Source organism: Choloepus didactylus, chromosome 22 (assembly GCF_015220235.1).
Source record: "Choloepus didactylus isolate mChoDid1 chromosome 22, mChoDid1.pri, whole genome shotgun sequence".
Lineage (NCBI taxonomy): Eukaryota > Metazoa > Chordata > Mammalia > Pilosa > Megalonychidae > Choloepus > Choloepus didactylus.
This window is the reverse complement of record NC_051328.1, coordinates 7,889,342-7,904,999: the sequence shown is the minus strand read 5'-3', so window position 1 is coordinate 7,904,999 and position 15,658 is coordinate 7,889,342. Positions and strand designations below refer to the sequence as shown.

Here is a 15,658-nt window from a genome sequence, read left to right as displayed (position 1 = left end):
CCACACCTGAAGAATTGGTTGTGTTTTGGACCCTGCAATTTAAAGAGGGATGCTGACTAATTGAAGGTCCTCCAGAGGTTTATCTCCACAATGGTGAGGCCTGAAAAGCAAATCTACCAGAAAGATTGAAAGAACTAGGAGACACGGACATAGGACCCTGGTCCTCAAATATAAGGGACGTGTGAGGTTGATCTCTGCGGTCCTGGATAGAACTCATCTAAGGAATGAGAATACAGGGAGCAAGATTTCAGCCTCAACATCAGAAAAGCAATACAGTTACATCAAATGTGCACTTAACTCAGACCTCTACATTTAGAGCCTAAGATCCCCTCCCACTCGAGATGTGACTCTACAATCTCTTAATCTTCCCAACGACCAACAATGTTAATGGAAGCTTAATATTAAACCGTAAGGGAGTAAACCCTGCAGGCAAGCAGGAGCCCTTTACAATTATCCACCCATCTCCATTCACCCTTATGGTGGCATCTTAAAATTAGACTGATGTGACTGCCCAGGTGTCCAAATACAGACTTTACTTCTGTTCTCGTCCTTAAGACCAGCTCTGTGATTTTTAAATATTAGAGTATATAAGTATGATATACAGGTTTCTATGTATAAAATGGTGCATATTCTACTCATGGGTGGTTTAATGGTTTTTTAAAAATAGCTTTGAATATGTATTGGCTTCTTCTTACCCTCAGACTTTGGAATGTGGCCTCCCCCACCATAACAGGCAACTCCGATGAGGTATCGTAACACAGAGGGTTGTCTGCCAATGGATGGTGCTTTACGATTATAACATGTTCAAACAGAAACTGTCAGAGATGGCTTTTTCTGCATTGAGTGACTCTCCAAATAACATGGCTTATAAGTTCCTTTCAACAGTAGGATTTTATAGATCTAAGTAATAAAAATCTAAAAGTAGACATCTTCAGAATCATTGAAGACAGTGGGTGGCAACTGGTTGCCTCCAAGATGCCTCCATTACCTCCTCCCAAATCCCTATTTTGTGAAGAATCAGAGGGAAAAAAAATCCTTAAGACTAAATCATTCCAATCATTGTTGCATTAGTAAATGAATTTATTTTTATGGAAATAATTTTGTGTTTTTAGCACAAAATTTAATAGGTAGTTTCTCTCCATGTTGAGCCTTACGTCTGTTGTTTGTCTTATAACAGGTTATTCCAAGTCACTTAAGTGTTGAGCATTCGCCCCTTATCTATGACTGTTTTGATAAGTTGTGGTAATCTTTGAAAATGTCTGATGAAGTTAAAACGTTTCTCAAGTTGTAAAGTACTTCAGTTTAGTATCTCTAGGGAATCTAATTAAGTTCCTCTTAAATTCAGGGAGTACTACTATAAATAATCCTGCAAATGCAGGCCTTCAGGGTTCTCTAGTATTAGTTTTCTAGTGTTAACTGTTAGTTAATAAAAATAATTAACATTTACTAAGTGTTTTCCATGGACCAAGCATTGTTCTAAAGGCTTAACCATATGAGTGGATTTAATTCTCATAACCTCTATATGAGGGAGATACCATATAACTCTCCGTTTTATAGATCAGGAGACTGAGAAGCAGAGGGGTGAATTCACCCAGCCAGGTCACGAAATTGTTAAATAGTAGAGCTGGTTTTACTTCAAGCAGTCTGTACTCTGCTGTCTTTTAACGATGAGGTCATTGCCAGATGCTGGCGAATTGCTGCTCTTGAATATGTGTATCAGTTACTTTTTCCGCAATAGTGCTGTGTAACAGGCAACCACAAAGCCTGGAGATTTAAAAAAATAATAATAAGCCTTTATTTATCTCAGAGACTGTCAGTCAGCTGGTTCATCAAATCTAGTCCACGCTTGGTAGAATCAGCTAGTCCTGCTCGTCTGGTCTGTGGTCAGCTTGCTGGTTGGAGGGGGCTGGTGGGCAGAGGGTCCCCATTCCCATGCATAGCCATTGGCTGCCTGGCGGTGAATGGGCTCTTGCATGGTGTAACTGGGCCACACCTGTCATCATCCACATGTCAGTGGTGGATTCCTAGAGAGAAAGAGAATGGAAGGGAAGGAGGCTTCTTGAGGCCTCAGCTTAGATCTGGGGCAGTGTCACTTCCATCACATTCTTTTTTTTTGGCGGAAGCGGAGACCCAAAGCCAGCCCAGATTGAAGGGGTAAGGAATTTGACTCCACCTCTCAATGGGAGTAGCTAAAAGGTCGCTTGAGGAGGAAGGGCAAGGATGCAAAAGACATGAAAACTCATGGCCATTTTTATAATCAGTTTGCCTCAACTTGTGTGTTTTAACATTCTGGAATTTTCTCTCCCCACCATGCAGGCTGCCGCCGAATCTGCAGAAGCCCAGACCATTCGCTCTGTTCAGCAGACCCTGGCGTCGACCAATCTGACATCCTCCCTCCTTCTCAACACTCCACTGTCTCAACATGGAACAGTGTCAGCATCCCCTCAGACCCTCCAACAGTCACTCCCTCGGTCAATCGCTCCCAAGCCCTTAACCATGAGACTCCCCATGAACCAGATTGTCACGTCAGTCACCATTGCAGCCAACATGCCATCGAACATTGGGGCTCCACTGATAAGCTCCATGGGAACCACCATGGTTGGCTCAGCATCCTCCACCCAAGTGAGCCCTTCGGTGCAAACCCAGCAGCATCACATGCAGTTGCAGCAGCAGCAGCAGCAGCAACAGCAGATGCAACAGATGCAGCAGCAGCAACTCCAGCAGCACCAAATGCATCAGCAAATCCAGCAGCAGATGCAGCAGCAGCATTTTCAGCACCACATGCAGCAGCACCTGCAGCAGCAGCAGCAGCATCTCCAGCAGCAAATCAACCAACAGCAGCTGCAGCAGCAGCTGCAGCAGCATATCCAGCTGCAGCAGCTACAGCACATGCAACACCAGTCCCAGCCTTCACCTCGGCAGCAGTCCCCCGCCACTTCCCAGATAACGTCCCCCATCCCTGCCATCGGGAGCCCCCAGCCAGCCTCTCAGCAGCACCAGTCGCAAATACAGTCTCAGACACAGACTCAAGTATTATCTCAGGTCAGTATTTTCTGAAGACGCTGGCGGCAGAAGGATTTGCGTGCATCAAGGAGGGTGGCGTAGGAGGGTAAACCATATGTGGCTGAACCTTGTAAGTTGGTGTTGGTTATGCAGAAATGCGTAACAGATCAAACGGTCCTCTCAAGTGTCTATTAGATAGGCAATAAGAGAACTACAGTGTAGCTGGGTATCATCTTTTAGCTGACGAGAAATCACTTTGTTTTTAAACAAGAAAAGCTGTGCTCTTTTATGTGATGCCTTTTTTATTTATTCAGGCTATACCTACAATATGTGAATCAAATCATTTAATGAATCCTGGGACATACTGATGACTCTTAACTGGCCTCTCTGAGTTGTAGAAAATGGCCTTATTTCTCCAGAAGTGACTAAGCCACACTTCAAGGCTGTCTGAACTTCCGAAGCCCTAAAAATAAAAAGCACAGTTGTAACTACCTGAAATATGAAGATTCAGTTTCATACAAACATTTGTATGGCATGAATAGTTGATGGCATTTTTTTTGTCATGAAAAAAAATAATGTAAATCACAGACTTTTGCCAAAGCTCTTATTTTTTTTTCCTAAATCTCTCCAGAAAAAAATTGCAAGCAATTAGATTCAACTGTTGACTCATTTTCACTTTTTATCCATGACTTCTCCAAATCAAACCACAGTATATGTTGTAACAATATCTATGGCCACCATTAGCCCATTGTATTCATTCCAATTAGAAGAAAAGAAATGTGAATATTATATTCTGTGTTTTGAGTGACAAGTTTCGAAAAATAAAAACCCTGTATTTTTAAAAGGGAAATGCACTTAAATGAAAACAGTTATTACAAAAATTAAGATTTAAAAAAAAGCAAGAGTTTTTATTATGACATAATACTGGTAGAATATTTAAAAGGCGCACCACTTCTGAATAATCAGTGTAAATATTTTCTTTCAAACTTGTAAGTTTTCATATTATGTGTTGTAAAGTTTTCATAAATGAGGCTTTAACGTAAACGCTGGTGACATAAACCATCCATTGCTGCGTTGCTTATTGTGTTTTTATGCTGTTTTATACTTTTTTATGAGTTACGATAGCAGCAATTAAGTTGTTTGTATTTTGCTTAACTAAAACAAAAGTGCTTTTATCTTGCTATAGAATAAACACATTTCAGTAAAACCTGTGGTCTGTATTTTGATGCAACAACAAGGAAACTGTACACTTTTCAAATAAAATGATATGTTAAATTTCATTTTTGGTCCTTGAATACGTACAGGAGGGGAAAACAGGCCACATATCATGCTTTATTTTGTCCAAGCATTGTCTTTAAGTTTTCAGTTGGGGACAAAAAAAATGTTATTTGTGGCTAGGAATTTGGATCTCATAGCCCCAAAGCAGGACCCCTTGAAAAAAAAAAAAAATAACCTTTGAAAATATTTTCGTAACTGCCTTTTCCTTAAGATGCAAGTACAAGGTAAGTATGTAGAGAACAACAGCTGTTTTTCCATAGAGCTAACTGGCATTGTGTTGTTATTGCTATCAAAATGGGTGGTGAATGCTAATTCTTAAGCCAAAATAATTATTTCGGTGCCCATTTCTTTCCCCCCTTTTCTTCCTCTGCAGTAGCTCCTCTTTGAGAGCGGTGTGACCACTATCCCCAGTTGTCTTGCATGATTAATTACAGCATCTGTCCTGTCAGAAGCTATAATGAAGAGGTCTTGATAAAAATTGCAAATTACCACTGGCAACAGTCTTAAACTGCTTATGATAAAATGAAAATTAAAAACAGCAAGCGTCAACCCTGACCAGAATCATAATCTGTGAAGAGTGAGGGTGTGAGTGGTGGTGTCCATAGCTGTTGTGGACTAGACATGCAAAAATAATGCAATATGGATTCTGAAAAGTTGTTGTATTTCAAAGAATATGTGCTGTATGTTGTGGGTTATGAATAATGAATCCAGCTTTCAATATTTCATAATCCTCTCGTCCTCTGTATTATGTACAAATATTGAACAGCAAGAGATTCTAATTATAAATTTATAGATTTCTTGCTGTAGAAAAATTTATGTCTAAATTGAAGCTTTTCAGAAGATGTATTAGTTGACAGGTATCAGTGTTCAAACAGTCTGTGAATGATGTCTAATCACATCTACAAGGGGGGATTGTATTCCACAAAGAAATGATCTGCTCACATCAGACCCATCAGAAGCAGAGCTGATGGTAAAAGATTCTCTGTGAATTGAAACTAATGTTACATAACAATAAGAACCATTTTATATTCTGTTGTGAAACCTTTAGACAAATGTCTTCAAAATTAATTGCTAAACTACATGTGACAGTAATTGTGTATTAGTTCTGTAATTGTCATTTTGAAAACCCATGAAGTATTGCTCGGAAAAAAATGTCACTAGTGATGAGAGTTAATTGCAAGTGAAGTCTGTTTTCCACTGTTTGCAGTTAGAAGCAGGTGTTGTAACATCTATTAAATGATTTTATAAATCTTGGGTTTTATCACATTTGATTAAATGCTACTAAGCCACTGACGGTCAATTTCTGGAAAAAATAGTTTAATTACTACAGCTTAAAAAATTAATCACCAGGCACAACTATATATTTAAAATGTCAAAAGTCTCGAATCAGGGAAACAATTCACCAGCCTTGTACCAAATTATTTTTCTCTGGATTCACCAAAGCATATTATGAATCAGCTTGTATTTCAATTTGCACATGTGACTGGTTCTGATTCCTGAAACTAAAGTAAGTGCTGGGTGCCCTTTTTTTGGTTACAGGTCAGAAATAAATCAGGGTAATGAAAATCAGGCACAAGAAATGTGGTCTCTGATTAGTGTGACACAAAACACGTTCCCTCTTAAGTGACATTAAGGATTCTACCCCTACCTCACCACACACACCTTTTCTCTCCCCCTGCATGTGCACAATATTTTATTACTCCAGCTAAACATACTCTCTTTTTGCATTAACCTGTATTGCCGTCTGATGAAAGAACGTAAGGAGTTTTCATCTTTAGCTGACACAGGGTCATTAGTTCCCTACTCAAAGAACAAAAGCTTAAATGCCTTCATGCAGCATAATTTCTGCAATCTATTACCACCTGACGGAGGTTTGAAGGCTTTCTAGACAGATGGATTGATATCTCAAGTTTAAGTAGGGGTCCTCTGCTGCCTCCATTCAGCACGCTTTAGACACTGAATGGGTTTCTTTCCCATTTCTCACTTCACAGAGCATTTTTCAGCACCGGACTTCAATCTAACCTTTTCTCCCCCCCACCCCACCCCCAAACCCCCTTTGTTTGGCTTTTGTTTTGCAACAGCTGTTATTATCGTTTTTGGTCAGTTGTGATTGCTGGAGGCAAAATAGGACCAGATGGTGTTTTGCTATGCATGAATGGAGAGTCAGAGGAGTTGGGATTGAATAGGCCAAGTTTGAATGGTGTCTCTGCACCACCTGCCTGCCTTCGCAGGGGCGTGCACATCGCAGTAGCATGAGACGTCTCAAACCTGCTAGAATCGGATGGGAACGTGGAGCACTGGGGTGGATTTTCCCCATATTTATTGATCTCCCATGCACTAACAGAATAATGCAGTGTACAGTCAATTTGAGTTAATTGGATATGACACAGCATGGACATGTAATCTATCACTCTGGAATTCTGGTCTGCTCTAAGGATTTCACTGCCCCCAAAATACACACACACACACACACACACACACACACACAGTAATAGCAGAAGTGAATGGGCTAGGTAGGCACAAATTAAAAATATGTCTGTCTTAAAATAGACTTGGGAGTCTGAGGTTGAGGTTTTGGGAAGGGGAAGGCATTTTAAAATATCGGTTAACAATGCAAGGTAGATAAAACCTGTAATTCCGATACAAGTAGAATTTTCTTCTGTTTGTAGCTTATCCATCATATATTGCACATTTGTAAGAAATGTGCCTTACGTGGAAAACCACAGAGACAAACACAGACTCATATTCTCCTAGAAAATATTCTTAACTAGATACGTTTTTCTCTCCATCCTCCCAACTATAGTTAGCTTTGCTGAGGATGTGAACTAACCTCAAGGATAAACGCTTTCCCTGAACTTTAAGGTTGTTGAACAGGTTTAAGCTGTGCTGATTGTGATCCTACAGATCAGTGTGTGTTGCTGAGAAAAAAGCTTACCCAACTAGGAAACATAGAGTTGGATGTGCAAACAGACAGCTCCATTTGCTGAAGGCCCTAATTACTTAAATTTACTCTGCTACATGCAAAACATTGTGATAGGCCCCCAAAGACATACAGAAATAAACAAGACCTTCTGTTTACTAAAGATATGTTTAAAATTTTCCTGAATAATAGTTTAATAAAATAACAAGACCATCCCTATAACTTCAGGAACTCTATTTTTTATTGGGCTGGAGGAAACCACAAGCCAGAATGATTAGGGTGCTAATAAGAGACAGATAAATGACTTTTTTTTCCCTAATCTGAGAAAATCTGAAACTTTTTGGAAAGGAGGGAGGTTGCCGTTGGTTAGAGGACGTTTGGGAAAGCTGCATGAAATTGTTGACACCTAAAATGTGCCTTAAATGTTGGGTATTTCAATAAGGCCAAGATGAAGCCATATCCGGGTAGAAGAAGGAGACTTCTCCAGCCAATGGGAGAACAGGAGAAATGGCACTCGGGTTCAAAGAGAATCTAGCAAAATCAGGCACACAATGCTTTTGGGAAGATAAGAAAGAAAACACTGAAAAGGGAGTTTGTGGTCAGATTTGTAGATGTTCTGATATGTCAGGCTAGGGACGTGTGCTTAACACAAAAAGCAATGAAGTTCTCTGAGCAAAGAAGGATCAGAGTTGACAATGTGTGAAGGAGTGACATGTTTAAATTTTATCTGAAGCTATATTTTGGGAGGGAGCACTAAAAGCTGAAAGAAAAATGGAACAAAGCCCCACTCGAAAATGTATCTCGATATTTTAATTACCTGCATGCATCAACAAAGCCCTCGCTTCATGCTCTCACACCACTCCCATCTTCCTGGTGCAAGAACACACCAGGGACAAAGCCAAATCAAGGCATTTTTGGTGGTAACTATAGAATAAGCCTTATCCTTACATTAGCATCAAGAGGAAGATCATTTTCTGTGTTTCTGCTGTGAAAAGAAAGCTATTTTCACCACTGGTAAAAAAAAGTACCTCTCGGTGCTTGAGCTCATAAGTGATGAATGATGAAAAGAAGCCCTTGCTTTGTTGCTGAGTAAAACCTCAGGCAGCACTGGGAGATATGTTGGTTATGGTCTCAATTTAATTTCAAAGAAGAACCTTCACAGATAAAAAACGTGAATGTGGATGCACACTTCTTAGCAAAGGAATAAAGCTCTTTTGTAACACATCTCATTATCCCTAGCATTTGTGTAGCACTCTTTAGTTTTCAAAGCAGTTTTCTGTGGATTACCTCATTTGGTCCCTCTCTAGATAGGGCAGGATTAACCTCGTAGAACAAATTAAGAAACTGAGGCATGGAGAAAGATGTGACTTGTTCCAATATTTCTTCCATTATTAGAAGTATGGTCAGAAGTAGAATGGAAATTTTCTCACTCCAGGTCTCCTGTTCTTTCATTAATTTCAAAATATTTGTATATATATATGACATGTTGTTCTAGTTTGCTAATGCTGCCAGAATGCAAAACACCAGAAATGGACTGGCTTTTATAAAGGGGGTTTATTTGGTTACACAGTTACAGTCTTAAGGCCATAAAGTGTCCAAGGTAATACATCAGCAATCAGGTACCTTCACTGGAGGATGGCCAATGGTGTCCAGAAAACCTCTGTTAGCTGGGAAGGCATGTGGCTGGCATCTGCCCCAAAGTTCTGGTTTCAAAATGGCTTTCTCCCAGGACGTTCCTCTCTAGGCCACAGTTCCTCAAAAATGTCACTCTTAGTTGCTCTTGGGGCGTTTTTCCTCTCTCAGCTTCTCCGGAGCAAAAGTCTGCTTTCAATGGCTGTCCTCAAACTGTCCCATCATCTGCAGCTCCTCTCTCAGTTCCTGTGCATTCTTCAAAGTATCCCTCTTGGCTGTAGCTCCTTGTCAAAATGTCGCTCACAGCTGCACTGAGTTCCCTCTGCCCGTCAGCTCATTTATATGGCTCCAGTGATCAAGGCCCACCCTGAATGGGTGGGGCCACGCCTCCATGGAAATATCAGAGTTATCACCTACAGTTGGGTGGGGCATATTTCTATGCAAATCTAATCAGCACCAAAACGTCTGCCCCACAAGACTGCATTAAAGAATATGGCTTTTTCTGGGGGACATAATATATTCAAACCAGCACACATGTATTTGGCATATTTATGTCTATACAGTATATTGGTATATAGGACATGTAAATATACGTAGTTGTGTGTGGATAGATACAGAATAGGCTGGTAGATATAGATAGACATGAATAAATAGATAATGGATGGATAGATTGATAGATAAATGATAAATAGATAATGGATGGATGGATAGATGATGTAGGTTGGTAGGTAGGTAGGTAGATGGATAGATGGATGGATCTCAGAAATCCATCACAACTAAACAGAATAATGAATCCCTGTCTTTCTCATAGCTAGTCAGGCAGTAAACCGGAGTGAGTACCACTTAGCTACATCCTCAATAGGACGAGGTGCCATATGGTCCTTTGTCACGGTGTGGACACTTTCCAGCCTGATTTTTTCCCTACCAAAGTCTCTGTTATTGTATTCAGGCAAACAGCTTTGACTTGTAGTGTTCAAGTGTTAAGTCGACCACAAAAGCATCAAGGCATGATATCACCTTACATCCTTAAAAAAAATTAAAAGCAAGTTTTAGGGAAGATTGAGACAGGCAAACACCTGGTGGGTGTACACTCTTATGTATTTTTTAAAGAGTCCAGTGGACTGCTCCAATATGGAGATGGGGACTCCACTACAGTATAGAGAAGGCGTCTTATGGGTTATGCCGTAGCAACTAGCATACTCTACTCCGTTTCTGAGATTACACTTGCCTCACTAAGTGGGGTTTTTTCTACCACTGGCTGCCACTTTCCTAATCCTTTGTCCTCTGCCCAAAATATTTTGTTGTCTTAGTTTCAAACAAATAAAGCAGTAACTCTGCCTTGCAAATGATCACTTGCTAAGACTGAATAAAAATGAATGGTAATTCTAATATATTCATCCATGATGTAACACGTGTGCCTCCATCACAAGGCAAAAGTCTTCGGGTGAACAAATACGTTGGGACTTTCATCTGCAAGGTATTTGAGTGACTTATCCAGAGTCAATAGAGGAGTGGTTATTTTGAGATCCGGTTCTTAATGTTTATTTTCAGATCTGTAGACTACTTTTTCTTTCTGGACAGTTTGCTTTGCTTCCAAGGAAATATTGCTATCAGGAAAGATACCTTTGGAAACGTTCCTTGTTATATGTCATTGCTGACATCCCTCTGACATGCAGAGAGAGCCATAATTTTCAGTTTGTGGCAATGAGTGAAAACAACGCCATGTTCTAAACCTGCCTTAATTGGTCATTTGCAAATTTGATACAAGGTTTTAGTCCAAGTTGCTTGGGCCTGCTTTTCCAGCCCTCACCCTTTTTGCCCATTCCTAATCCTCTCCTCTGTAATTGGTATTGAGGATGTGGAATCCCAGGGGACAAATAATGGCATCTGAGGAAATTACCTACATACAGACTGACCTCTTATGCATTTTGGTTGCCAAATTAAGACATCTATCTTCAGAAGTCTGGACAGTTACCTGGAAAGACTGCAATATTTGGTTCATAATAGCATTTTTATAAATTGTTTCCAAATGCTGGCACACCTAGCATGGAACTTTTTAATGATGTTCAGCATATTTTGGCCAACGAACATGAGCACAGCTATTGTTCTTTCCAAAGCAGAAGCTAATTCCATGGGGAAATGAAGGACCATTTTGCATGTAGAAAATAAAATCACCTCTGCTTATACTATTGTGACAGTAGAAATTTCTTACCAAAAAAAAAAAAAAAAGTATTTTCTCACAGCTTAAATCCTAAAATATTGGTTAGCAAAGAGATTGGCACCTCTATTGGAAAATTTTCAAGATTTAAATATACTAAAAAGGTGACAATGGTATTTGCTTCTAGCTCATCAAGAGCCCAGATATATGCTGTTCAGACTCAATCACTTTGCTAGACATGAGCAACCAACCCAAATCAGAATGACTTCAAAAAATGGGTAGGAATTGGCTTTTTTTTTTGCATTGGGCTTCATTCCTGTGACAAAAATAAGGTTTTTCCTTCTGTTTGCTGATTGCTGAAGAACAACTTACTTATTTCTTCCAAAAAAAAAAAACATATATGTTTTTTTCTTCAGTCCCTCTCTCCTTGTCGGACTCTCTCAAGTAGGGTGGATAGCGGTCAGCAGAGGTTTTAATTCTTCAGTCAAAAACACTCCAGAGAGCAGAATGGTCTTTTTTAAGTTGTTATTCTCTTTGAGTGTTAAAATCTTTTACATAGTGAAGAATGGTTATTATTTAAAAAATAAAACAAAACAGAAAAAGTGCTGGTGATGATGCTGGAGAAATAAAATTCCTTGTATGTTGTTGGTGGGAATGTAAAACTGCCACTGTGGGAAACAGTTTGGCAGTTCATCAAACAATTAAACATAGAATTATCATAAGACCTGGCAGCCCCATTTCTAGGTATACACCCAAAAGAATTGAAAGCTGGCATTCAGACAGGTATTTGTACCGCACTGTTCATAACAGTTTTATTCACAATGTCCAAAAGGTGGTATATGCACACAATGTTGTATTCACACACAGTGGAATATTACTCAACAAAGGAATGAACTAAAAAAAAAAAAAAAAAAAAAATCCATGGAAGTGCATAACACAAACAGTGAATCCTAAGTTAAACCATGGACTATAATTCATAGTAGAATTATAAATATGTGCTTTTATCAGTTGTAACAAATGTACCACACCAATGCAAGATGTTAATAATAGTGGTATATGGGAATCCTGTATTTCATGCATGATTGTTCTGTAAACCCACAACCTCTTTAATAAAAACAAACAACAAACAAAAATCCCTAATTGAAATGTATGGTTCAGGCAGTTTTTTCTTCCACATGATTTCTAGTTTATTACTGTGGTCAAAGTAAATAGTGAAGGAAAAAACAAACAAAAAACATGGCAGCTAATATCCATAAGTGAAATATATTGCTTTATAAACCTGTTGCAATAGAATTTAGGCATCAGCCTTTTAGACAGACTAAAATCAGGGCATTATTCTAAGTTTTCCTCTAAATGTGTAAATTTCTAGTTTATTACTGTGAATTCTTTCCATATGAGGGAGGGGAAATACAGGAAAAGTTATCCATTTTTTTTCTCCAGATCACCAAAATTCTTCAGGTTTGGGGCACTGCCCCTGGGCAGATATGCCCACTTTTGACAACCTGTAGTAGAATATGGCCAAATCTGTCTGGAGAGATCACACCAGAAAAGTGAAAGGAGTAACCCTGCTAAAAAAAAAAAATATATATATATATATATATATATATATATATATATATATATATATATATATATATATAACCTGAATTAAAGACTCTCTCTTATCTTCAAAAAGAGGCATACCTCTAATTAAAGTACCTAGACATACCTTAATTCAGGCTTCTTTGTTAAAAAAAGTCTTTTGGAAATACATTCAGAACTCGTTACTCTCACAAAGATGGCTTCAAACAACATCCAAGTAATTAACAACAACAACAAAAGAAATGAACTTCTGATACAAGCTGCTATATGGATTAACCTTGAAGGCAAAATGGTGAAATAAGTCAGACATAAAGAGACATATATTGTATAAGTCCAGTTATATGAAATAGCTAGAAAATATAGACAAAGTAGAGAAAATAGACAAAGTCAAGTACAGGTTACCAGGGGTGAGGGGAGGGGAGTGGGGAATAAGGAGTTAATGCATAATGGGTGTAGGGTTTCTGTTTGGAGTGATGGGAAAGTTCTGGTAATGGAGGGTGGTGAGGGTACCCCAACATTATGTATGTGCTTAATCCCTCTGAATGGTATGCTTGATTGAGAGTGGTTGAGATGGGAAAGTTTATGTTGTACGTATGTCTCCACAATTTTTTAAAAAAGAGCAACTAAAGAAACAATGACAATTAAATGCAATATGTGGTCTTGGGCTGGATCTAATAATGGAGGAGAAAAGGCCCAAAAGGTCAGTATTTGGGACTTATGAAAAAAAAGTGGAATATAGACTGCAAGCTTTACATCAACGTTAAATTTCTTGAACTTGATAACCGCACTTCAAGGTGGTTACATAAGTGAATGTCCTTGTTTTTAGGAAATGTACATGAAAGTGTGAAATGTTCAAGGAGCATAATGTATGCAACCCACTCTCAAGTGTTCAGAAAATAGTTACATGATGCGACTGATAGACAGGTAGATAGATAGATACCTAGATAGAATGATACGGCATACGTCACAAAATGCTAACATTTTTATGGATCTTGGTGTATGGAGGGCAGGGTATATGGAGCTCTATATTTGGTTTTGTGTTATTTTTGCAACTCTCCTATAAGTTTGAAATTATTTCAAAATAAAAAGTCTAAAGAAAAAAAAAAAAACAACTCAAATAATGAGGGGCCTCTTTAGGTGGGAAAGCTTCATTCTGGGATTGCTGGAGGAGCAGCCAGGCACCAGAAGACTTCAATAAGTCCTCACCAAGAGAAATTCAGGAAGCACAACTCTTGCCCAACTCTAAGGCTTATATCACCACTGCATATAGGAGATGAAGATGAACAGAACTCTGCAGGGCAAATTAAGCACGCTTGATGCTAAATAAAAACTGCAGAGGCAGTGTCAGCATTCCTGCAATGACTCTGAGCAACTTGAGTAACGGGCTATAAGTTGAAGAAACAGGGCGAGAAAGAAGGGATCGTGGGATGCGTGAGGTTTGTGGGGGGCCCAGGAAATATCCATGAAACTGCTTGGCCCCAGAATTAATAAGCTACATTTTGTAAGCCCATGTTCGTACAACAACTGAGGGTTTTATGTTTGATACAGATGGTGTTTATATAGAGTATAAGAGCTCAGCGTGAGAAGTAGTCATAAAACAGACTGGGGTTTGGTATAATTATTCACAATTACTATTGTATAATTGGATGCCATAACTATTATATAAAAAATATTTTAAGAAGTAGACTCTGCTCATACTTCCACAATAGTTCTGAACAATAAGAGACATATGCCGTAAACATCGTAACATATTTTATGGTGTTTACAAACTTACACAAGATTTGGCTAAATTGCAAATGTAAGAAAGGTCCTAATCTTTCTTGCATCCTGAGAGCTATTGACCCTTATTTATCTCCAGTACCAAACTCACTTTCTTCCCACCCGTGGGACTCTAGGCACCAACTGCATGTGGCCACCCAAATGAATGGAGGGTTGCAGATAACAAGTATCTTAGCAGTTAAAAAAGAGAAAAGAAAAACTGTTCTGTTCTGCAGAAAGTACCCAGTTATCCAGCTTTCTCCAAGCCAGCAAGCATGGCTCTACTGGGTTAAATTGTGGCAATTGGCACATTAGCACAAGGCTTAATGTTTCCGGACGGAATTAGTGAGTCTGTAGACATCCGATCATTATATACATGAACTCCCATGTCTTCTAATAGGAAGAAAAGACGAGCCTATGTCCCTATCACCCCCAAGCTACAACACAACCAGAAAGAAAATTCATTAAGGTTTTAAGTGACTTCATTTCCTTTTAATTGCATTTACGAAGCAGATCTGTGTTCACGAGCAGGGCAGCTCTTCTTGCAGGGAACAGTAGGGCATTGGAAGCAAATTTCAGAACAAATGACTTCAGCGGTAGTCTTGTTTTCTGACACACGTGGGATGGGTATGGAAATCAGTGCAGCTCTCCTGATGCCCTTCGCTCCTACTCATGGTTGGCATCCGTTACTGAACTGTTTCCTGCTACTCTTGAGCATAATTGCTATGCTTTGATGTCTGGAGTCCTTATCACAGTAGTATTAGGAGTTCCTCAAGGTGCACCATGTTAGCAACAAAATGACAAGGATCTTTACTGTCTGGACACCTTTCTAACTTCCATGATTCCTAACGTGGAGAAATGAGTGCCACGCTGGGGACCGTTACTTGTGCAAACCCATTTCCTGTTACCATAACGATGGTGCCCTTGAATATCTATCAGCCAGATAACAAGCATGACAATCTTGGGCCTTAGCTGCCAAGAAGAGCCAGAGTCGGCTCCCTTGTTATGTTGGCGACCAATGCTTAATGTTCCAAGCCTGAATGGAAACAACCTGTTTGAGGTATGCTTTCCAAAGGGAATGCTTCCAAATGTCCTCCTTGGCCCTGGAGGAGGAAGGCAGTAAAATGTTGCTTTAGTCCCTTACTGTATTTGCCTAAGTGTTCGGCCATGGACTTTCAGAGATTCCCAACTGCCCTGCTATTTCTTACACTACTGGCCAAGAATGTTCCCCAGTGAGAGCACCAGCACATTCATTAAACCTCAGCATCAGGGTCTCTCATGAAAGATAACATGATTAGTGAGCAAGGATGCTTGGGGTTTTGCCTACT

The 15,658-nt window shown here is 39.4% G+C and overlaps 1 protein-coding gene across 4 annotated transcripts in view; it reads left to right on the top strand.

Moving 5' to 3' along the window:
• TOX3 (TOX high mobility group box family member 3) overlaps positions 1-5,455 on the top strand; it is a 105,183-nt gene extending 99,728 nt beyond the window's left edge. For 3 of the 4 annotated variants that reach the window (XM_037816343.1, XM_037816342.1, XM_037816345.1), the window contains exon 7: positions 2,317-4,283. In XM_037816343.1, coding sequence (XP_037672271.1) covers positions 2,317-3,057 — 741 coding nt within the window. In that variant the 3' untranslated portion in view covers positions 3,058-4,283. Of the gene's footprint in view, positions 1-2,316; positions 4,284-4,654 lie in introns of those variants that run through there. The other variant, XM_037816344.1, reaches the window with a different exon arrangement.
• Positions 5,456-15,658: the final 10,203 nt, after the last annotated feature.